General features: G+C 44.3%; 1 protein-coding gene across 6 annotated transcripts in view; it reads left to right on the top strand.

Moving 5' to 3' along the window:
• The window catches only part of PLA2G4F (phospholipase A2 group IVF), a 569872-nt gene that overhangs the window by 14208 nt on the left and 529904 nt on the right, over nucleotides 1-25760 (top strand). For all 6 annotated transcript variants that reach the window (XM_044271892.1, XM_044271895.1, XM_044271893.1 and 3 more), the window contains exons 2-3: nucleotides 1601-1673; nucleotides 17706-17842. In XM_044271892.1, coding sequence (XP_044127827.1) covers nucleotides 1601-1673; nucleotides 17706-17842 — 210 coding nt within the window. The remainder of the gene's footprint in view (nucleotides 1-1600; nucleotides 1674-17705; nucleotides 17843-25760) is intronic.

Here is a 25760-nt window from a genome sequence, read left to right as displayed (position 1 = left end):
GGCCTCAAATGTGCATAGTGCTCATTTACTCCTGAGCCCTGGTGTATGTCTAGGCTCAAGATTAGTACATTTATAGTGGATATTGGGTCTTTAAAGATGGTGCTTCTCTGGAGTGTAGTGGGCACATACAGCAGACACCTGCAGCTAAGGTCCGCGATCACAGCGTCTGAGAGTGCTAAAACCCAGAAGTGCACACTTCCAGGTCAGGAGCACTCTTCTCCGGCAGCTTGTACTAGACTTCCAGGCTCATTATTAGTATATTTTAGAGTTCAGGACAGCAGGTGGAAGCACTGAACTGGGATATAGCGATTTTTTTTTTTTTTTTTTTTTTTTTTTTTGTGCAGCATATTCGAGCAAATTCCATTATTCTATACATCTAATGATTGCAAATTGTGGCCCACTTGGGGACGTAAAAAAAAAAAGGTTTGAAAAAGATAAAAATTCTAATCGCTCCCCTTTCCCCAAAATCAAAACAAATTAAAAAAAAAATAACATCATGGGCATTGCTGCGTGTGAAAACTCCCGTACTATTAAAATATTTTTAAAAACCCCATACGGGGAGTGGCAGGTTCGCCCTTTTTTCATCACAAAAAATTGGAATAAAAACTGGTCAAAAAGTCATACACACCCCAAAATGGTATTAGGAAAAACTACAAATCGTCCCGCAAAAAAAGAGCCCTTACACATCTTTGTAGAATTAATTACAAAAAAATTATGGGAGTCAAAGTATGGAAAGAACTAGAAAAAAAATCATTTTTTTCAAAAGTTTTTTTTTTCTTTCAGTATTAAAACGTGAGAAAGGCTATGCATATGTGATATTGCCATAATCATACTGACTTAAAGAATTTGGAGCATGTTAGTTTTACCTCATAGTGAACTCCATAAAAATAAAACCCGTAAAGCTGTGAAGAAATTGCATCCATGCATTCATTTGAATGGGCTCCATGTAATACTACATTGTACGATGAAAATGGTGCTGCATGACAACTGAGTAATGTAAAAAAAAATAAGGATCTAATGAGCAGTTTTCCTTCTATAAGGCTACCATCTTCCTTTTCCTTTCCGGTATTGAGGTCTGTCATAGGATCTTAAAACCAGAGGTAAAAACACTTCAGTTTTGTCCCCATTTATTGTCAATGGGTACAAAACTGGAGTGCACCAGAATGCATTCCGTTCCGTTTGGTTGGGTTCCCATGCCGGACACAAACGCTGGGCTACTGATCAAGACAGATCTGGCGTTAAACACAATGTAAGTCAATGGTGCCAGATATGTTCTTTTTGGACATGAAAAAAACAGATCTGGCACCCATTGACTTAAAATGGTTTTAGTGCAGGATCCGCCTGGTTCATTTTTGAGATAATACAACCTGATCCGTTCTGAACTGATGCAGCCGGCTGTATTATTGAACGGATTCGTTTTTGCTGATCCCCTGACAGATCCAGCAAAAACACAGATGTGAAAGTAGCGTAAGTCCTTGATACAAGGATCTGAGAGTCAGAAAATTTGACATGGATTGTGTAATCATGTTCTCTCTATCCAAGGCTGTGACATGTTGTACATATACAGTACCACTGACTCTTGATACATTTATATTTGCAGAAAGAAATTCATCCATATTATAATCTAAATGTGACTGTGTTAAGAGCTAGGAACATTGACGGCGCGGACATGTGTAAGTAGTAAAGATTTGCTATTCTGGAAGAAATCTGGTAGAGAATGTAAGTTTACAGAGTGCACAATTTCTATAGGAGTGACATTTTTGAATTCTCTTCTCTCTCCTTTTTTTTAATGGTACATCCACTCCAAAATGTCAGTTTTTCTGAAACTACTATCAAACTCTGCTGTTTGAACTTAAAACCTGAAGCACTAAGAATTCGTCCTTGGCTCCAGAGCCCAGAATGACAAGAATGCAAATGAATAAATGGTTATTCTACATCTTTCTCACATGTAACCATATAAATACTGTATTAAATTGGCATAGGAGACTAAATACTTTCCTCTTATACTCTACTAACACTGAATCCACATATGCATAGTCAAGGAGGTACTATTTAGAGGCCTAACATCTCCCCTAAACAGGAGTGACTGCGCTAATAGCGCATCTTAACCTTTTTCACAAATGTTCTGAACACGCTGCTTCTCATAGTCTAACAGTCTCCACGTTAGAATGCCCAGCACGCTTTGCAGATGTGGCCGCTGTCTGCAACGCTTAAACTTGGTGCTCACTTTCATCACAGTTCTCCTGATGCACTGTGCCCTGTAGTTCTGCAGTGTCTTGCTTAATATAAACCACTGGCCTTCTACAGGTGTGTAGAAAATTGAATGATGATTCTGGAGAAAAATGATATAAAAGACCACCAATTTGGCCTCATGCACATGGCCATTGCCCGGCCATGGCCGTATTGCGGCCCGCAAACAGCAGGTCTGCAATATACGGGCACCGGCTGTGTGCTCCCCGCATCATGGATGCGGATCCATTTACTTGAATGGTTCCGCAATCCGGAGATGCGTTATGGAGCCCCACAGAAGCACTCTGAATCCAGAGGGTCTTGCACAGGTGAGTAATTAAGGTGTGGCTGTCTAATTAGGAGGAGTTAAATAGCCAACCTTGAGGGCAGCTCGGTCCTTTGAATCCAGAGGAAAAAAAGCAGGCTGTTTTGAGAGCTCCATTTATACAAGCAGGCAAATAACACAAGTTTGTTAGCGTTTGCGTGTTTGATTTTTAATTGTGTGTTTGTATTAAAGGGAACCTGTCACCTGGATTTTGGATATAGAGCTGAGGACATGGGTTGCTAGATGACCGCTAGCACATCCGCAATACCCAGTCCCCATAGCTCTGTGTGCTTTTATTGTGTAAAAAAAACGAGTTGAGACATATGCAAATTAACATAAGAGTCATATCTTACTTGTGTGACCAAAGAGTCATATTTTCAAACTCTGACTCATCTCAGGTTAATTTGCATATGTATCAAATCAGTTTTTATACACAATACTAGCACACAGAGCTATGTGGACTGGGTATTCCGGATGTGCTAGCAGCCCATGTCCTCAGCTCTATACCCAAAATCCCGGTGACAGGTTCCCTTTAAGTGTGTGACTTTATATTCAAGGACTTTAGTGGGGGTCTGCAGTAAATCAGTTTCTTATCACTGCATTAGGCCTCATGCACACGACCGTTATTGTGTTCCGTTCCGCAAAATGGGGATCCATTGTTCCGTGATCTGTTTCCGTTTTTGTTTCTGTGTGTCTTCCTTTATTTTTTGAGGATCACCAGACAAGAAGGAAAGTAAAAAAGTCTAAGTCAAGTTTGCCATGCAAATGATAGGAAAAAAACGGATGCGGACGACAATCTTGTGAGCCTACGCATTTTTTTCACGGACCCATTGACTTGAATGGGTCCGAGAACCGTTTTCCGTGAAAAAAATAGGACAGGTTATATTGTTTTGATGGACTGGAACCACGGATCGCAGACGTGGATGACAAACTGTGCATTAGCCGAGTTTTTAACGGACCCATTGAAAGTCAATGGGTCTGCAGAAAATCACGAAAAATGGAACAACAGACACGGAATGAAACAACGGTAGTGTGCATGAGGCCTTATTTTGTATTTTTCTCTTTTCTTGCGTAATCCCCATTTAGTATGTGTTCCATTATTGACAGCGCAGTCCAGTGCACATCTTGTCTAATGTAAGCAGTCCTGGAACAGCCGTTTGAGGGTGCATATCTTTGTTCAAAATGTGAGCAAATTGCCCATTTGTAATCTCACATCGAATATCTAAAAGGGCGAGTTTCCACACTCAGAGGAGTTGACAATTTGGAAAAGTTTACTGCTCACTGAGCAAGCACTCTTTGGAGTAGATGTGGGGGAGGGTGGTAACGAGGAGGCTCAGAAAAGTGAGGTAGCTAGCTGGATAACAGTTAGAGTAATTACGTTATATGAGGGGAAGATATTGCAGATAGAGACTGGGGGAGGAAGGAGGGGCTAGAACAGTTCAGAAGGAAAGTTGTAGGGTAAAAAATATACATAAACCTATTAAATGTATGTACACTAATGCCAGAAGCCTGACTAATAAAACTGGGGAACTGGAATTGTCTGCCTTTATGTAAAGTCTTGTCTAAAGCCCGCAGAAGATATAAGTGAGGGACATGAACATGTGAAGTCACTGTGGGTAGAAATACAAAAACAATAATAAATTACTAATAGAAGTTTACTATAAACCACCTAATATACCAGAGTTCACAGAAAATCTGCTACTTAACGAGAATGACGAGGCGGCAAATCATAATGAGGTGGTTATTATGGGGGACTTCAACTACCCAGATATAGACTGGGAAACTGAAACATGTACATCTCATAAAGGAAACAGGTTCTTGGCAATAACCAAAGACAATTACCTTTCCCAACTGGTTCAGGACCCGACTAGAGGGACGGCCTTACTGGACTTAGTATTAACCAATAGACCTGACAAAACAACAGATGTGCAGGTTGGGGGACACCTGGGAAATAGTGACCATAAAGTAATAACCTTCCAATTATCATTAAAAAGAGTGTTTGTTTCTTCAGAGAGGAACAAAAATACCAAACTTCAAAAAAGCAAAATTCAGCCAACTAAGAGAGGCCGTAAGCCTAACTGGGACAAAGTCCTCAAAAATAAAAATACAGCCACATCATTGGATATTTTTAAAAGCATCCTAAAATATAATTATGAGAGGTACATACCATAGTAACATAGTACATAAGGCCGAAATAAGACATTTGTCCATCCAGTTTGGCCTGTTATACTGCCAGTTGATCCAGAGGAAGGCAAAAAAAAAAACTTCCCGACTCCAATCAGGCAATCAGACTAACTCCCCGGATCAACGACCCCTCTCTAGTAGCTATAGCCTGTAATATTATTGCGCTCCAGAAATACATCATGGCCCCTCTTGAATTCCTTTATTGTACTCCCCATCACCACCTCCTCAGGCAGAGAGTTCCATAGTCTCACTGCTCTTACCGTAAAGAATCCTTTTCTGTTTGTGTACAAACCTTCTTTCCTCCAGACGCAGAGGATGTCCCCTCGTCACAGTCCTGGGGATAAATAGATGATGGGATAGATCTCTGTACTGACCCCTGATATATTTTTACATATTAATTAGATCTCCCCTCAGTTGTCTTTTTTTCTAAGGTGAATAACCCTAATTTCTCGCCCACTTTCCTTGGGGGACACAGACCTTGGGTATAGCTCAGCTCCCTAGGAGGCGTGACACTAAGTAAAACTGTTAAGCCCCTCCTCCGTCAGCTATACCCTCAGCCTGGAGATAGAGGCTACCAGTTTTAGCTTAGTGTCCAAGGAGGCAAGACACTCCCTGCTACTGCAGGGCTGTTTTCTCCTTGTTATTTTATTTTTTTCTTCTAATTTTGTTATTTTATTTTTTCCTAGGGATACCAGAGACGCATTGGACCTCTCTGCTCTCCCGGGGTTGAGCTGCGCCAGTGCCAACTTATCTGCACTGCTGCCTCCCCCACAGAAGCAATAGGAGGATCTGGGCAGCAATGGCTCCCCTACATCCCGCCAGCTAGGGGGTCGCCCGCACGCCAAGCCCCTCTTCCAGCTTCCTGCCACTGCGGTGCCAGTGGCTGAAGGGGCGACCCTGCTGGAAGGAACTGAGGGTGAAGACGTCGGTCGGTAAGATGGCTATTCCAGCCCAGACCCCGTCCCTATCTGCAGCATCTACCCCTCTGGGTAAGGGGGCACCCGTGGTCACCAGGATAAGGTTGTGCTTATCGGGCAGTGTTGAGCGCTCTAGCAGACTCTCCCCAGCTCCCTGACAGGAAGCTCCTCAGATGTATCCTCCGCACCCCCACGCCGTTCCCCCCACGCTGTTTTCTATCAGGGCCCGGCATGCTCTCTCCCTCGCTCCCTTCCCGCCGCCGCCCGCTCCGTTCTGTGAACGGGGGGCGGGGCTTATGCCCGACATCGGCTGATCGGGCTCGGCGGGGCGAGGGACATGGTGGCATCACCCACCTGGGCATATCGCCGCGTTTTTAGGGGCCTGCGGGCCTTTTTTATTTTCTGGCATGGTTCTTAGCCCTGAGAGTTTTCGGCAGCAAGGGGCGCGTCTTACACGCGCGCGCGCGTCATTTTGGGGGCGGAGTTTCGTTCTCCTTCACAGGAGACATTTCAAGCGCTGGAGGGGGCGGAGCTTGTTCCCCGCGCTTCTGCTGAGTTTTTTCCCGCGCTTCCTCACTCCTCAGGAAGCTGGGACACGGTGGGAGATTCTAACTCCTGTGTACATCGCTTGGCACTGCTGTTTGCTGCTCTCTGCTGCTGCTGATCCGGACCTTCTACTCCTGACGTTCTTCTGAGGCACTGGTAGGACAGTTAACCCTCTCCTAACCCTCCTGGTCAGCTGCTACAACCCCTTGTGGTCTCTATATTGGAGTGCAACCACATTTCAGCATGTCAGATCCCACGGGTGCCCCCAAACCCTGGTACCATGCCTGTAAGGAACTTTTTCCGTGTGGGCAATCTGAGCCACATTGCCTTGCATGTCAGGCCCCGGTGCAGGGCCCGCTTCCCGCTGCGCCCCCCGGTGCCTCTGAACCCCCTGATTGGGCTAGGTCTCTGTCTCAGGCAGTGGAAAGCCTTACACACGTAGTGGGCCATCTCGTGGATAGACCGCCTCTCCCGCAGGCTGCCACAATCCCTGTCGCACCCGCTGGGAATACCGTTTCTGCCGCCCCACTGGTTCCCTGCCTCCCAGCGAATCTTCCAGGGCCCGGCTTACTCAGAAACGTTCAAGGGTTGAGCGCACATCTTCTCCAGATGCTTCGCTCTCTCCGCCATGCGTGCGAACTCAGTCAAGTCTATCCTCTCACAGGGATACGCCTTCTGAGGGAGAACTGGTGGATTCGGACGTGAACATGGACTGAGCTTCCGTCCAAATTGTCGTCCGCGGTGGGGCATCTTATCACTAGCATCCGTGATACCTTTCAGATACACGATGACCCCCCCCCCCCCCCCCCCAGTTCTGAGCAGGCCGGCGTGTCCTTCCTCCGCCCCAGACAGGCCTCCAAGGTTTTTCCCATACACGCTGACTTTTCTTCTGTGGTATCCAAGACTTGGACTCGGCCTAACGTCCGCTTTATTACCCCCAAAAAGCTGGACATTTGTTATCCCTTTCCAGCGGATTCTGTAACCACGTGGACATCCCCGCCTAAGGTTGATCCTCCCGTGGCTCGCCTGTCCAAAAGCACTGCTATTCCTGTACAGGACGGATCTTCCCTCCAGTCTGCTGAGGACCGTCGTACGGAATCCCTCTCCAAGGCCATATTCACTGCCTCTGGTTCGGCCCTTAGACCGGTTTTTGCCTCCGCCTGGGTTGGTAAAGCGGTCTCTGAATGGGGTTTGCAACTGGAACAGGAGTTAGGGTCGGACGTCCCTGTTCAGGACCTCCGTTCCTTAGCCCAGCTAATTGTTCAGGCCGGAAAATTTGTCTGTGAGGCCTCCCTTGATGCGGGTGCCCTCATTGCCCGTTCCTCGGCCCTGGCAGTTTCTGTCAGGAGGGAACTCTGGCTGAAGGTTTGGGCGGCGGACGCCGCTTCCAAACGCTCTTTGGCGGGCCTACCATTCACGGGTTCCCGCTTGTTCGGGACCCGTCTGGACGAACTTTATATCGGAGGCCACGGGTGGGAAGAGTACTCGCCTCTCCCAGTCCAGGCCAAAGGGCGCCCCCCGTGGTCACGCTGGTTCGTCCCGGTTTCGGTCCTTTCGCAAGCCCACCGGGTCTAGACCCGCGGCCGGTTCTTCTTCCTCTGGCCCAGCCCAGGATAGACGCAAGAAGCCGTTTTTTCGGGCGCAACCTACCTGGCGCAAGTCCCAGCCTGCACGGGCTCCCACAGGCCAGCAGCCCTCTGCCTGAAGGTGCGCCCCCACCCACCCGGGTGGGGGGCCGCCTTCTCCTGTTCAGGAACGTATGGCGGGCCCACATCTCAGACGCATGGGCGCTCGAGATTGTATCTTGCGGATACAAGATCGAATTTGCGTCCATTCCGCCAGACCGTTTCTTCCGATCCCGTCTTCCGCGGGATTCCGTGCGAGCGGCCGCCTTCTTTGCGGCCATTCGCTCTCTAATGCACAAGGGTGTCGTCGCCCCCGTGCCTCTGACGGAAAGGTTCAGGGGGTTCTATTCGAACCTCTTTGTGGTTCCCAAGAAGGAAGGCTCAGTACGACCGATCTTGGACCTAAAGCGCCTGAACCGTTTTCTCCGTCTGCAGAGATTCCGGATGGAGTCTCTCCGGTCCGCAGCGGCCTCCCTGGAAAAAGGGGATTTCATGGCCTCGATCGACGTCAGGATGCGTACCTCCACGTTCCGGTTGCTCCATGTCATCACCGCTTCGCGATGGGGGGGCGATCACTTCCAATTCTTCGCCCTTCCCTTTGGTCTGGCGACGGCTCCTCGGGTGTTCACCAAGGTCCTGGCCCCTGTCTTGGCCCTTCTACGTTCAAGAAGTGTTTTTCTTCTCCCATACTTTGACGACATCTTGGTCAAGGCACCCTCCTTTTCTCAGCCATCCGGCAGTGTGGAACTCACTCTGGAGACCCTGACGCGGTTCGGTTGGATTATCAACCACCCCAAGTCTTCCCTTACCCCCTCCAGACGGCTGATCTTCCTGGGGATGCTCCTGGATACGGAGTTGGCAGAGGTCCGCCTTCCGTCGGACAAGCGTCTGGCCCTTCGCGGATCGGTTCGCAGTCTCCTCCGTCATCGCCGCCCTTCCCTCAGATCCAGCATGCGGTTGCTGGGAAAGATGGTTGCCTGTTTCGAAGCGGTGCCGTTCGCACAATTCCGATCCCGCACCTTGTAGAGGGCGATTCTGTCGGCCTGGGACAAATCACCGAGGAGTCTGGACAGGACCTTTCTTCTGCCTCCCCTGGCTCGGGCTTCCCTCAGCTGGTGGTTGCATATCCCTCTCAGGGGAAGGTCCTTCCTTCCACTGAACTGGCTGGTGATTCCCACCGATGCCAGCTTGCGGGGGTGGGGGTGGGGGGGATCCGTCCAGGGCGTTTGGTCTCTATCGGAGTCCAGACTTCCAATCAACATTCTGGAACTGAGAGCGGTTCTTCTGTCCCTCAGACACTGGACCCATCTACTGAGGGGCCACCCTGTTCGGATCCAATCGGACAATGCCACGGCTGTGGCATACATAAACCATCAGGGAGGCACTCGCAGCGATGCAAGAGGTGTCCCTCATTCTCCTCTGGGCGGAGACGCATGTGCCAGCCTTGTCTGCGATTTACATCCCGGGGGTGGACAACTGGGCGGCGGATTTCCTCAGCCGGTCCACCATCGACCCGGGAGAATGGTCCCTGCACCCAGAGGTGTTCGAGGCCCTTTGTCTTCGCTGGGGTCGCCCCGACGTGGACCTCATGGCCTCCAAATTCAACCACAAGGTCCCCCTGTACCTGGCCAGGGCACGGGACCCGAAGGCATACAGCACCTGAAGGGGCAGATTTCGGCGCTGTCTATTCTTCTCCAGCGTCCCCTGGCCCCTCTAGGGCCAATTAAGACCTTCTTACAAGGGGTGGCTCACTCTGTTCCGCCGTACCGCCCTCCAGTTCCTTCCTGGGACCTGAATATGGTGCTCTCGGCGCTCCAATCAGCCCCCTTCGAGCCTTTGCGGGAGGTCTCCCTTCGCTTTCTGTCCTGCAAGGTCATCTTTCTTGTGGCCATCACGTCTCTCCGACGGGTGTCGGAGTTAGCGGCTTTCTTGCTCCGATCCTTTCCTGGTCTTCCACCAGGATAAGGTTGTGCTTCGGCCTGTCCCGACCTTCCTGCCTAAGGTGGTCTCCGCCTTTCACATCAATGAGGACATCGTCCTTCCGTCGCTCTGTCCCTCTCCTTCCCACCCCAGAGAACGGGAACTGCACCGTCTGGATGTGGTCAGGGCATTGAGGATTTACTTGGAGGTCACCGGATCCTTTCGGCGCACGGACTCCGTTTGTGGTTCCGGAGGGTTCGCGCAAGGGTTTGGCGGTCTCCAAGGTGGCTATTGCCCGTTTCATTAAACTGGTGGTGTCTGAGGCTTATCGAGCCAAGGGCAGGGCTCCGCCTTTCGGCGTCACTGCTCATTCCTCCAGAGCAGTCGGAGCTTCCTGGGCGCAGAGGCATCGGGCCTCGGCTGAGCAGTTGTGCAAAGCAGCCACTTGGTCCTCTCTGCACACTTTCACAAGGTTCTATAGAGTGCATACGCATGCATCAGCGGATGCTGCTTTGGGTCGCCTGGTTTTGCAGGCAGCGGTTTCCTGATGCTCCGGTGGTGTTCCGCCTTGGGTTTGTGGTCCCTCCCTTCTTGGACTGCTCTTGAACGTCCCATGGTCTGTGTCCCCCAAGGAAAGTGGGCGAGAAAAGGAGATTTTTGTATAACTTACCAGTTAAATCTCTTTCTCGCTCTTCCTTGGGGGACACAGCACCCACCCTTCTGTGTTTGGTTACAGGGTTATGGTCTGGCGCCCCGTTGGGTTGCTGGCTGGTTGTTTCCGTTATTGGTTGTTATCCTTTCACTACTTGGACACGCAACTGGTAGCCTCTATCTCCAGGCTGAGGGTATAGCTGACGGAGGAGGGGCTTAACAGTTTTACTTAGTGTCACGCCTCCTAGGGAGCTGAGCTATACCCAAGGTCTGTGTCCCCCAAGGAAGAGCGAGAAAGAGATTTAACTGGTAAGTTATACAAAAATCTCCTTTTTGATAATCTTTCAGGGTACTGTAGTTGCCCCATTCCAGTTATTACTTTAGTTGCCCTGCTCTGGACCCTCTCCAGCTCTGCTATGTCAGTGTTGTTTACAGGAGCCCAGAACTGTAGACAGTACTCCATGTGTGGTCTGACTAGCGATTTGTAAAGTGGTAGGACTATGTTCTTATCACGGGCATATATGCCCCTTTTGATGCAACCCATTATCTTATTGGCCTTGGCAGCAGCTGCCTTGCACTGATTTTTTTTTCAGCTTAGTTTGCTGTTTATTAAAATTCCTAGATACTTTTCCATGTCCTTGTTACCGAGTGTTTTACTATTAAGTATGTACGGGTGACTTGCATTATTCCTTCCCATGTGCATAACTTTACATTGGTCAGTGTTAAACCTCATCAAACTTATCTGCCCAAGCCTCCAATCTATCCAGATCCCTCTGTATACGGTCCTCTTCAGTGTTAATTACTTTACACAGTTTAGTGTCATCTGCGAAAATTGATACTTTACTATGCAAGCCTTCTACAAGATCATTAATAAATATATTGAAGAGAATAGGGCCCAATACTGACCCCTGAGGTACCCCACTAGTGACAGTGACCCAATCTGAGTGTGTACCGCTAATAACCACCCTCTGTTTTCTATCACTCAGCCAGTTACTTACCCACATACAGACGCTTTCTCCCAGTGCGAGCATTCTCATTTTATATACTAACCTTTTATGTGGTACAGTGTCAGATGCTTTGGAGAAGTCCAGATGTACGACATCCATTGATTCGCCGCTGTCAAGTCTAGAACTTGCCTCCTCATAGAAACTGATTAAATTAGTTTGGCATGACCGATCCCTCACGAAGCCATGCTGATATGGCGTTATTTGCTTATTTCCGTTGAGATGCTCTAAGATAGCATCTCTCTGAAAACCTTCAAACAGTTTACCCACAACAGATGTTAAACTTGCCGGCCTATAGTTTCCAGGCTCTGTTTTTGGACCCTTTTTGAATATTGGCACCACATTTGCTATGCGCCAATCCTGTGGGACATTCCCTGTCAGTATAGAGTCCGCAAATATCTGAAATAAGGGTCTGGCTCGGACATTACTTAATTACCTTAGGATACGGGGTGTATGCCATCCGGTCCTGGCGATTTTGTCTATTTTAATCTTTTTAAGTCGCTGATGTACTTCTTCCTGGGTCAGACAGGACACTTTTAATGGGGAATTTATTTTTACATTCTGCATGTCATCTGACAGTTTATTTTCCTCAGTGAAAACATTGTAGAAAAAAATATTTGATAGCTTTGCTTTCTCCTCATCGCTCTCATACCGTGGGGGAATAAAAGGTTAAGAAACAAGAAGAAACCAATGTAGATAAATAGAACTGTAAATAAAGCAATAAATGACAAAAAGAAAGCATTTAAAACACTATAACAGGAGAGTAGTAAGGAAGCACTGAAAAACTATAAAGGAAAAAAATAGACTATGTAAAAAACAAATAAAAGCAACCAAACTAGAGGCCGAGAGATGAATTGCCAACGAGAGCAAAACTAACCCTAGAATGTTCTTCAATTATATAAAAGGTAAAAAGTAAAAATAATAAGGTGTCGGCCCTTTACAGAGTGATGAGGGGGGAGTTGCAGAGAGCGATGAGGAGAAAGCAAAGCTATTAAATATTTTTTTCTCCACTGTATTCACTGAAGGAAATAAACTGTCAAATGAAATGCAGAATGTAAAAGTAAATTCCCCATTAAAAGTTCCCTGTCTACCAAGGAAGAAGTACAGTAGCATCTTAAAAAGATTAAAATAGACAAATCACCAGGACCAGATGGCATACACCCCCATATCCTAAGAAAATTCAGTAATGTCATAGCCAGATCCTTATTTCTGATATTTAAGGACTCTATACTGACAGGATTGTTCCACAGGGTTAGCGCATAGCAAATGTGGTGCCAATATTCGAAAAGGGGCTAAAAACAGAGACCGTAAACTATAGGCCGGTAAGTTTAACATCGGTCGTTGGTAAACTGTTTGAAGCTTTTCTAAGAGATGCTATCTTGGAGCGCCTCAATGAAATAAGCAAATAACGCCACATCAGCATGGCTTCATGAGGGATCGGTCATGTCAAACTAATTTAATCAGCTAGACTTGACAGTGGCGAATAAATAGATGTCGTATATCTGAACTTCTCCAAAGCATTTGACACTGTACTGCATAAAAGGTTATTATATAAAATGAGAATGCTCGGACTGGGATAAAACGTCTGTATGTGGGTATGTAACTGGTAATCGAAAACAGAGGGTGGTTATTAATGGTACACACTCAGATTGGGTCACTGTCCCTAGTGGAGTACCTCACGGGTCATTACTGGGCCCTACCCTCTTCAATATATTTATTAATGATCTTGTAGAAGGCTCACACAGTAAAATATCTATTTTTGCAGATTACACTAAACTGTGTAAAGTAATTGACACAGAAGAGGACAGTATACTACTACAGAGGGATCTGGATAGATTGGAGGCTTGGGCAGAGAAGTGGCAGATGAGATTTAAAACTAACAAATGTAAGGTTATTCACATGGGTAAGAATGATACAAATCGCCCGTACATACTAAATGGTAAAACACTGGGTAACCCTGACATGGAAAAGGACCTAGGAATTTTAGTGAACAGCAAACTAAGATGTAAAATACAGTGTCAGGCAGCTGCTGCCAAGGCCAATAAGAGAATGGGTTGCATCAAAAGAGGTATAGATGCCCGTGATGAGAACATAGTCCTACCACTTTACAAATCACTGGTCAGACCACACATGGAGTACTGTGTACAGTTCTGGTCTGATGTGAACAAGGCAGACATGGCAGAGCTGGAGAGGGTTCGGAGGAGGGCAACTAAAGTAATAACTGGAATGAGGGAACTACAGTACCCTGAAAGATTATCAAAATTAGGGTTATTCACTTTAGAAAAAAGACGTCTGAGTGGAGATTTAATTACTGTGTATAAATATATCAGGGGTCAGTACAGAGATCTATCCCATCATCTGTTTATCCCCAGGACGGTGACTGTGACGAGGGGACATCCTCTGCGTCTGGAGGAAAGAAGGTTAGTACACAAACGTAGAAGAGGATTCTTTACGGTAAGAGCAGTGAGCCTATGGAACTCTATGATGAGGTGGTGATGGTGAGTTCACTGAAAGAGTTCGAGGCGTCTGGATGTATTTCTGTAGTGTAATAATATTACAGGCTACAGCTACTAGAGAGGGGTCGATGATCCAAGGAGTTATCTGTTTGCCTGAATGGAGTCGGGAAGGAATTCTACCTCAGTTTTTTTTTTTTTGCCTTCCTCTGGATCAACTTGCAGGATAACAGGCCGATCTGGATGGACAAATGTCTTTTTTTGGCCTTATATACTATGTTACTATGTATATGTTACTACGGAGTGCTTCCGTGGTGTTTCTGTCCATGCCCCTGCACCCCAAAAAAATAGAACATGTTCAAGTTGAATGGGTCTCGATCCATTCTGGCCCGCCGCACGGATGTTGCCCGTGCATTGGAGGCCACCAAATTGTGGTCGCCAATTCACAGGACAACTGCACAACGACAATGTGCATGAGGTCTTAGTCACCTCAATGAGTTTCAGAAGTGTCACACTTAATTCCTATAGCCACAGAGGATGGAACCGAGACAGTTCTAACGTGCTTGGCATTTGGATAATTGATGGTCAGTTATATCATAATTCTCCTCCAGAATCCTCTGTCAAAGGACTCTGGTTTGTTCTTAGACTGGTTTACTACATTATATCATCTGCAGGAGAATATTCACTTCAAGTGGCGCAGTTATCGGCCAAAACTTTTAATCCTTTCAGCCCCGGAGGGTTTTTCGTTTTTTCACTCCCTGCCTTTCTGGGGCCATGATGTATTTTATTTTTCCGTTCACATAGCCATATGAGGGCTTCTTTTTTTGAGGGACAAGTTGCACTTTCCAATTCCACCTTTTAATATTGCATACGTAGTGAGGAGCTGAAAAAAATTCCTAATGGGATGAAATTGGGAAAAAATGCAATTCCGCCACAATTTAATGGGTTTTATTTTTACGACATTCCCTATATGGTAAAACTGACCTGTTATTTTAATTCTCCAGGTCAGTAGGATTACATTGATACCACATACTGTATGTATCGTTTTTCTTGCGTTTTAATACTGAAACAAATAAAATACTTTAAAAAAAAGATTTTTTTTTTTATTTCATTGCCTATAACTTTTTTTGTAGTTAATTAATAGTTATTAAATATGCCCCTTTATTCCGAATAGTACCTTAAATCCTAACCGCTTCAGTACAATGCCGGCAGGCTGGCCGGGCGGCCGGCGCATCACTCACTGACGTCACTTGCCTGCGCCGCCTGCTTCATTCATAAAGTAGGCGGCGCAGGCACGTGACATCAGGGAGTTACGCTGCCACCCGCCCGGCCTGCATTGTACTGAAGCGCTTAGGATTTAAGGTACTATTAGGAATAAAGGGGCACATTTAATAACTATTAATTGAATATGACATATTATATTAGTATACCGGAGGGGCGGGGCTATAGTACAGTGACTGCACCGCCCCGCCGCTATTGCCGGCCCCCAGCTCCTCCTCCCAGTCCCTCCCCGAGTCCCCTCTTGCGATGTAAAACTGACTTCATTCGCCATATAAGACGGAGGGGCATTTTTCCCCCATTTTGGGGGACGTGAATCCTAGAAACCTACTCTAAACCGATCAATCCCACCTACATTTAGGAAAGCAAACCCTACACATATATTGTGCTGCTCCTGGTTACCTCTGTATGCATCAAGCAACCAATGAGAGGAAGAGCACGCACAGCTTTATCAAGGTCGCCTGTGCGTGTGCATGTTTACACTTGAAGGTGCCACTCCAAGTATATACTACAGACTAAACAAAAATTTATGTGTGTACTTTTTGATCACTTATCACCTGCACAATATATCACCAAAGCAATTACAATTAATCGCCACATCGCAATCGCCAATTGGCCGACCCAAAATGCTGCAATTATATTACCATGTTTTTCGCTTTATATAACAAATTCCCCCCCCCCCCAAAAAAAGTGGGGGGAAAATGGCACTGCGTCTTATAAAGCGATGGTTGACTTTTTACATGGTTGACACGGATGTATCGCCGGCCGCTATGCTGCACAGCGCGGCCGGCGACACATCAGTTACAGTATGGGGAGGGAGGAGAGGCTGGAGGCAAGTCGTTATTTTAATGAACAAATGTTCTTTTATTTATTCTATTTTATTTATCTGTTCTGTGCAATGCTATTAAGAAAATGGCAAAGTTTTGTATTTTGTACTTTTGCAGTAATGCAAATATGTTATTTAGTTTAGTAAAATGTTTTATTTTGAAAAACACTGTGCATTACAGTTCTTGAGTTAAGCATAACTACATTTCAGCATTATTAGTAATTTGTGTGTGCTTTTGCCTTGAAAGTCCAAGCAAATAGACCTCTAGCACAATTTCCTTAAAATATCACATCGCATATCGTTATCGCAATTTTTAGGACCCTAATCGCAATCGCACAAAATTCCCATATCGTGCAGCCCTACTTTTTATTACATTTTTTGTGGTTTGTGAAGCGACCAAAAATGATGTATTGGCCATTTTTACTTTGTTTTGCCGTTTACCATATGGGATAAATATTTTTATATTTTAATAGTACAGGCCTTTTCGCATGTGTATGGTGTGTATGATGTGTATTTTTATCGTTTACATATTTTTATTTACGTATTGGAGAAAGAATTTTAATAAAAAAAAAACACTTTTTACACATTATTATTATTATTATTATTATTATTATTATTATTATTATTTTTTTTTTTTATAGATTGCTTCTCTCATACACTCAAATGCATTAACATTGGAATATATGAAAAATACACTGTTTCCATGGAGCCCTGCCACAGGGGCTCCATAGGAACTTACGAAAGGCAGCTTCTGTTCATTCAGGAGGACAGAAGCTGCCACACATTGCATCCGGCTCCCCTGATCCTTGCTGTGGGGAGCGAAAGTACACCCAGAAGTGAGCGCTTCTTTGTTTTTGCTTGTTGTTCATTTTAAAAACAGCAGGCACCCTGCAGCTATGGCGTCCAGTCTTTAAAGTCCCGGCCAGCTCCGTATGGCATGTACGGCACTGGTCGGGAAGGGGTTAAAACTCAAGAAAAACGATATAAGTGTGATATCGCTGTAATTGTATTGAGCTAGAGAATGAAGGAAAAATGTCAGTTTTACCACACAGGGAATGCCGTAAAAAACAAAGCAAATTTATTTTTTTCTTCTTCCCTTTATACTGTATGCAATATTAAATGGTACTTTTAGAAAGTAAAACTCACATGTGGCTATCCTAGTGGGGGTCAGGGGAGCCAGATTGTGTGTGCGGCAGCCTTGGTTCTTCTGAATGATCTGAGGTCGACGCACATGTACGCTACATAGAAACATAGATTTTACATGTCCAGTCAAAATTGTCTCCTTTAGGCCTCATGCACACGACCGTTGTTCTGGTCTGCATCCAAGCCACAGTTTTTTCGGCTCCGATGCAGACCCATTCACTTCAATGGGGCCACAAATGATGCGGACAGCACTCAGTGTGCTGTGTGCATCCGTTGCTCTGTTCTGTGGCCCCGCCAAAAAAATATAACCTGTCCTATTCTTGTCCTCACTTTGCCGACAAAAATAGGCAGTTATATTAAAGACTGTCTGTGCCGTTCCGCAAAATTGCGGAAAGCACACGGACGCCATCCGTGGTTTGCGGACCGCAAAACACACAGTCGCGTGCATGAGGCCTTAATCCTTCATCCATGCTTTCTCTGCCTGTATCAAACACAAGGCTTTCTAAGGATAAACATAGCTACACATATAATCAACATTTGAATACTTTTATTTTTACTTCAGAATCTTTATTCATTTTTTTTCATTCCTTTTCACTGTTCATAGTGTCCCAAGCAGATTGCTATGTTCAATTAAGCCTTCCTACTGCATCCCCACTACCTTCCAGGACAAAAGTTGTATATAACTCCAGAGACCCTGAATGGAATGAATCATTTCACTATCGAATTCATAGTGCAGTCAAGGTAAGATCATATGTAAAGGGAGGTATCCCCCATATTTCTTTAATAATAAAAACACAGAATTGTTTGGGTTTTTTTTTGTTTGTTTTTTTATCTTGATGCTAGATTTATTTTTCACATTTTATATTTTGTACCCGATTTGGGGGCTGCAGTCTTGTTTTAGCCGATGTTAACAGCATCCAGGGAGATGCTTTATAGCAACCTGAAAACTGAAGATGTTCATTTAATGTCTGTGGGAGAACCCTGTCTATATATAGACCTCGATTTCTCATAACTGCCCCTCTTGCACTCGCAAAATGGCAATTTAATTGTTTGCAACTGAAATTGTTGTGGGATTTCCATGAGATCAGGATCTGTTGTGGGTTGCTTTCAGTGTTACTCTTTTCACCTAACGTTATCAGGTGATAACTCCTATTTATAAGGTGCATTTAGTCGCACCAATAATCGTGCAGATTATCAGGAACAACCCCTTCCCTAAATTGCTCTATATTACATTTTATGTGAGGCAAGGTTTTGGCACACTTTTTATTTTTTACAACATTCATCTGACAGGTTAGATCATGTGCTATTTTTATAGACCAAGTAGTTACGGACGTAATGATATCACATATGTCTACTTTCTTTGTTTCAGTTTTACATAATAAACCATTTTCTGAACGCCATATTTATTTTATTTTTCTGTCAGGCTCATTTTTTGCAGGATGAGTTGATGGGTTTTTTTGGTACAATTTTTGGGTACAAATTATTATTATTATTTTTTGTTAGTCATTTCACTTTATGGGACAAGGTGACCCTGAGGGGGTCACCTGAGGGGGTTAGGTCATGTGACCTTTTTATAGAGCAGATCGTTATGGACATGGCAATACCTAATATGTATACGTTTTTTCGTATTTCTTTAAGTTTTTAAACAATAATAGCATTTTTTAAACAAAAAAATGATGTTTTAGTGTCTACATAGTCTGAGAGCCATAGCTTTTTAATTTTTTGACCAATTGTCTTAGGGTCTAATTTTTTGCAGGATGAGGTGACTGTTTGATTGCTACTGTTTTGGGGGGCATACGCCTCTTTGATCGCTTGGTGTTGCACTTTATGTGATGCTAGGTGACAAAAATTATTTTTATAATATATATATATATATATATATATATATATATATATATATATATAATTATACTTTTTTTTTTTTTTTTTTACGGATGCGGTGATTCCTAATATGTCTACTTTTTTTAAAATTTATTTCACTTTAACATAATAGCACTTTTGAGAAAACAAAATACATATTTTAGTGTCTCCATTGTCTGAGAGTCATATTTGTATTTATTTTTTGGCCGATTGTCTTAGCTAGGATCTCATTTTTTGCAGGATGAGGTGACTGTTTGGTACTATTTTGGGGGGGGGGCATACGCCTTTTTGATCGCTTGGTGTTGCCATTTTTGTGATGTAAGTTGACAAAAAATGGCTTTTTTGGCACTGCTTTTATTTATTTTATGGTGTTCACCTAAGGGGTTAGGTCATGTGATATTTTTATAGAGCTGGTTGTTACGGACGGGGCGATACCTAATATGTATACTTTTATTTTATTTAATTTTAACACTATAGCATTTTTGAAACAAAGCAATGATGTTTTGATGTCTCCATGTTCCCAGAGCTACATATATTTATATTTTTTTGAGTGATTTTCCTATGTAGGGGCTTTTTTTTTTTTTCTCGGGGGATAAGACAACGTTTTATTGGTACCATTTTGTGGGACATACGCTTTTTTGATCACTTGGGGTTGCACTTTTTGTGATGTAAGAAGGTGACAAAAATGGCTTTTTTTTTTTTTACACTTAAAAAAAAAATGGTGTTTATCGGACGGGGTGGATCGTGTGATATATTTATAGAGCCGGTCATTACGGACACGGCAATACTAAATTACTCTTTTATTTTTATTTATTCTATTTAAAAAAAGAAAATGTTTAACCTTCCCGACTGCAATCTGTATATATACGTGATAGCTGCACATACCCCGTGCAGCTACCACGTATATAAACGTTCTGGCAGCTCTTTAATCCAAGCGCTGCAAAGCGCTTGGATTAAAGCTTCTGCCCCTGCCCTGTATGCTGTCACAGACAGCATACAGTGCAGTAATGCCGGTAAGGGACCAATCAGAGTGGCCCCTTGCCGGTAATCGATTCGATTGGTTAGTCTGTGCAGACTAACCAATCGGATCACGGCAGTGAAAAAATGCTGGTTTCGGGCTCTGATCTGCGCTCTGCAGATCAGAGCCTGAAAGCAGATAGTGTTCCTCATGCCCCCCGATCTGTGCCCCTCCAAGCCCTTGGTGCCCCTCTGTGCCCCCCCCCCGATCTGTGCCCCTCTCCGGCCTCCTGCGCTCATCTGCCCTGATGCGGTCCGCCCCATGCATTCATTTTTTAGCCGCCCCATCCTCCCTCAATATTGTAGGCAGCCTCCCGACCCCCCCCCCCCTTCTTTCCAGCGCTGCCCCCGATCCCCCTTCTGTGTGCGGCTCCATTACTGAGCCGCCGCCATCAGCAGAGAGTGTCAGCTCTATGCTGACACTCTCCTGTAACCCCATAGATGCCGCGGTTGCGGCATCCATGGGGTTAACAGAGGGAGGGAGCTCCCTCTCTCCACCATCGGGGCTGCAGCGCTGTGATTGAAGCACCCGATGGTTGCCATGGCAAAGGCGTCCAGTGCTGCGACCTACAGGCAATCTGGAAGTATTATACTTTGGAATGCAAGAGCATTGCAAAGTATAGTACAACTATCAGCCCCACTGGATCTTCAAGATCGAAGAGGGAACTGATGAAAAAAAAGTGAAAATAATAAAAGTAAAAATAAATAAATATGTAAATGAAATTGCCTTTTCCTATGAAAAAATAAAACACACATATTAGGGGTCACCGCACCCATAACGACCGTCTCTATAAAGATCACATGATAGACCCCGTCCGATAAACACCATAAAAATAAAAACAGTGCCAAAAAGCTATTTTTGTCACCTTCCATCACAAAAAGTGCAACAGCAAGCGATCAAAAAGGCTTATGACCTTATCATACCGTCGCCTCGTCCCGCAAAAAATGATACCCTATTTAAGACAATCGCCCAAAAAATAAAAAAGCTATGGCTCTCAGACTTTAGAGACACTAAAACATCATTTTTGGGGTTTCAGAAATGCTATTATTGTGTAAAACTGAAATAAATAAGAAAAAGTATACATATTAGGTATTGCCACGTCCGTAATGATCTTCTCTATAAAACTATCACATGACCTAACTCCTCAGATGAACGCTGTAAAAATAAATAAATGAAAACTGTTCCAAAACAGCCAATTTTTGGGTCACCTTGCCCCATAAAGTGTAATAATGAATGATAAAAAAAATCCTATGTACCCAAAAAATGGTACCCAATAAAAACCTCAACACTTTCTGCAAAAAACGAGCCCCTGCACAAGATGATCGGCAGAAAAATAAAAAACATATGGCGTTCAGAAAACCAATACAGCACAATCTGCCTTCCAAAAACCGTATGGCATTCCTTTCCTTCTGCGCCCTGCCTTGTGCCCGTACAGCAGTTTATGATCACATTTGGGGTGTTTATGTAAACCACGGAATCAGGGTAATAAATATTGGGTTTAGTTAGGCTGTTAACCCTCAATGTGTTAAAGAAAAAAAAATTATAAAATGGAAAATCTGCCAAAAAAGTGAAATTTTTTAATTTCATCTCCATTTTCCTTTAATTCTTGTAGAACGCCTAAAGGGTTAACAAAGTTTGTAAAATCAGTTTTGAGTAACTTGAGGGGTGTAGTGTAACGGACCGTTTCAGCCGACAAGGGGTTAAAATCCGTTTAGGCGATATGCCCCTTTCCGAGAGACAGGCACAGCTACTGCAGAACACCAACCTCCCGAACTGGATACAAAATAGCACTCCAAACTGGAACCTCGCAACTAGCTGTCAGCAGACGAACAGGAAAAGGATCCAATCGGCTTACACTCCTGGCAATCAGTCTCTAACAGCATACAGGGAATCCCCCCAATAACGAGACAAGGCTCTGTCTTGAGGGTCAGCAGTGATCTGACTGTACTTCAAGTACAGCCTCTTTTATTGATACAAACCAAACATAGTACTGCCCACAGGGTTTTGAAATCCAACCAATCAGTAATTCACAACACACACAATGTAAATACAGCAACCAATCGTTCCCGCCCCCTAGAGGACCAGAAGGGAGACTGCGACACAGAACAGATACAACATATCCCCACAATGCATCATGGTTTCCTCCTCTCTGCCTGGGAGACGACCAAAGACAATCCAATTATCTCTCAGGACAAAGGGGAGATCACCAATACACATGTGGAGACAACAGGAAGGATACACCATTTAAACACACAATGGGACAATAGAACCACACCCAGCATATTCCTCCCAAGCTGACAAGTTACACTTATTATAAGTTGTTATAACTTTGTGAGGTTACATTGTCCATACATATAACTTACATCAATTTAAACAGTATAACTTGGGGGACAAACCTATCCAAAATTCCCTGGAATAGGTTCAGGGGTTTAAAAGTTACTATGGGCCATAATCCTGAGGCAAGAGGCTAGCAACCAGCCCCCTCCAAAACACTGTGGCGAGGTTGGTTTCGTCACACAGTAGTTTCTACAATGGGGTCATTTATGGGGGTTTCCACTATGTAAGCCCCACAAAGTGACTTCAGGCCTGAACTGGTCCTTAAAAAGTGGGTTTTGGAAATTTTCTTAAAAATTGTAAGAATTGCTTCTAAACTTCTAAGCCTTCTAACGTCTGTAAAAAATTAAATTACATTTCCAAAATGATGCCAACATAAAGTAGACATATGGGGAATGTTAAGTAATAAATATTTTATTAGGAATGACTTTCTGTTTTAGAAGCAGAGAAATAGAAATTTTGAAAATTGTGAATTTTTCTAAATTTTTGGTAAATTTGGGATTTTTTCATAAATAAAGGTGAAATATATTGACTCAAATATATGACTATCATGAAGTACAATGTGTCACGAGAGAACAATCTCAGAATGGCGTGGATAAGTAAGTGTTCCAAAGCTATTACCACATAAAGTGACACATATTTGTAAATTTTGACCTGGACACTGGGGCATCAATGACCCTTGGTCATGAAAGGGTTAAGGTGAAAAATTGCAGGTTCCTGAAGGGGTTAAAGATAAATGGTGAACATACATAATATTTGAGTTAGAATTGTGTTAATCCACTTTGCCATTTTTTTTTATAGATAAAAATAAACTATTAATGTTTCTATTTTTGAAAGGATATTTTTTTTCCACACCTACCTAAAATCTCTGCTCAGTATTGTGTGCATAGAGTATATATGATACCAAAATAAAGTAAACACATGATAAATGTTAACCCTTTCACTAGCAGCGCTTTACATTTATAGTGGAAATGTGGGGTTTAAAGATGGCGCCTGCTCCTGACCGCAGTGGGAACAATAGTAACTGGGTGCCTTCTGTTTTAGACAGCAGACACCTGGGGCTATTGCCTGCAATCTGCGATTATTCCCCAAAGATGCTGTGGTCAAAGGTGACCAGGTATCTGAGAGCACTAAAACCAAAAGCTGAGCACTTCCCAGGCCAGGATGCCTTTCCCAGACTGAGATTGGGGAAGTTGTTCTATAGTAGTAATAGGCCTGTACAAGGCTTCCACACCTATAATTGGTATATTCCGATGCTGACTTGCAGATGTAAATCTAATGATTAAATATTTGTCTCCTTGGGTGACTTAAAACAAGTAAAATAAGGGAAAGTTTTAAAAAGTATATAAAAATTCATATCGCCCCCTTTCCTTCAAAAATATATTAACAATATAAAAAATAAACATCATGGGCATAACCTTGTATGAAAACGCTGGTACTATTAAAATAAAAAAAAGTATTTAGCCCATACATCAAACAGTATAATGGGAAAAAAACATAAAAAGGCTGATTCACAATTTTTTGTTGTTGCTTCAACTCCAAAAAATAATTAAATAAAAGGTGATCAAGAAGTTATGCACACCCCAAAATGATATTATTGAAAAGTACCAATCACCCCACAAAAAATTAGCATTCTCACAAATGTAATAAAGTTATAGGGGTTAGTGTTAGGCTGGCGGCTCATGTCTGCCGTTGTCCTGCTGTTCTGGGTAAGTGCAGGCACCGCTTCATTCTCTCCTAGTGCTCTGTGAACTCTTTTGGTGTTATTCTTGCTAGTAACCAGTGAATGTGAACTTGTTTGCTAATTCCGCTCCTTGCTGCCTGCCCTGAATTTGGACCTGGATTACGCTCGTACTCAGCCTGCCTTGACCTTGGAATCGCTATTTGGAATACACAAGCACTTAGTCCACACTGACTATAGGGCTGTATTCAGACTACACTTTTGCCTGTGTTCTTGGTGCTTCACATCGGTGTCTCTGACCTCCATGGGCCAGCACCGAACTACACCAGGACTACTCCAGGAGGTAGCGGCCTGGTTGGATCCTTGAGGCGAAGTCCAGATTCCTGTACAGGGGTTAAAGTATATAGATAGACACATATAGCCCTAGCCTAATTGTTCAAGTGGCTTTGGGAAGGCCAGGGGAAAAAAAGAAAGTCGCAAAAATGAAAAATCCTCCAGGATTGAAGAAGTTAATTATTAATTGTTTTGATTAGAAGCATAAAGAAAAACATTTTGAAAATTGCTAATTTTTACACTTTTTATGCACATTTTGGATTTTTTCATAAATGCAAAATATAACTACCATATTTTACCACTAACACAATGTACTGTGTCACAACCTAGCAGTCTCACAATCACTTGAATAAGTAAAAGCATTCCAAAGTTAACATATATCATGGTCAAATTTGACTGCTGTGGTACAAGTGCTGAAGTGGATGTGCGATCACTTACACGGGTATTACTTACTGTAAGTGTCACAGGGCGCCGGCGATGTGCTCGCTCTCCGCAGCGCCAACGCGCCCCACCTTTGTGCAGGAGCGAGGACGCATGCAGCGTCCTCATCTCCTAGGTGATAGGGGGCGGGACGTGACGGACTTGGCCACGCTGTCTCCTCAGCGCGGCCAGCGTCCTCGGTTCCCCCAGCAACCAGTATAAGCTTGAGCAACGAGTTGGGCACTCGGTGCTCAGCCCTATGCAGCAGGGTGAGTCATGTGAACCTGGCCACGTCACATGACCCCTGCTAGTCAGTATTTAAATAGGCAGCCTGCTGGCCACAGGTTGCCTGTTTAGGTTCTACCTGCGATTTTTGTCTTACCTGGCGTACATACCTTCTGCTGAATTCCTGACGATCCTCTGCCTGCCCCTTGTGTGCTTTTGCTGCTCTCCTGGTATTCTCACCCCGGCTTTCTCCTGACGAGTTTCTGCTGACTCCTTTGGTACTTCACGACTCTCCTGGTATTTATGACTCCGGTATCTCCTGACTATTTTCTGCTTGCTCCATTTGTACTTTGTTGCTCTCTGGTATTGACTCGGTCCGTTCAAGTTCTGTTTGTCTGGTCTGTCCTCCCTGCACTTATTCCAAGCTAGGGATTGCCGTCCAGTTGTCCCCTGTCAGGAGGCAAGTAGGCAGGGCAAGAGGTGACTGAGGAGCACAGTGGTCACTACCCTCCCCCTGTGTGTGGTGTGTACGCCACTGTTACAGTAAGAAGGTACCTGGAATCAGCGTGGATGGAAGGTATGTGTCACCGAGGTTCCTGGCCTCGGTGGGTGAAGTAAGAAACAGTATTTCATGTATTAGCAGCAGCTATTGCTAATTGACACCTTAAGATTTAGCATGGCTGTCGTAGCTAATCCGGGACGGCTCTTACTGGGAGTAGTCAAAGTGCTGTGTGGATGACTACTCCCCATGTTCCAGGCCGGGTTTTGCCAGGCATGAAAACCAGCCA

Source organism: Bufo gargarizans, chromosome 11 (assembly GCF_014858855.1).
Source record: "Bufo gargarizans isolate SCDJY-AF-19 chromosome 11, ASM1485885v1, whole genome shotgun sequence".
Classification (NCBI taxonomy): Eukaryota; Metazoa; Chordata; class Amphibia; order Anura; family Bufonidae; genus Bufo; species Bufo gargarizans.
Note: the sequence above shows the minus strand (reverse complement) of the source record. Positions and strands in the feature narration are given on the sequence as shown.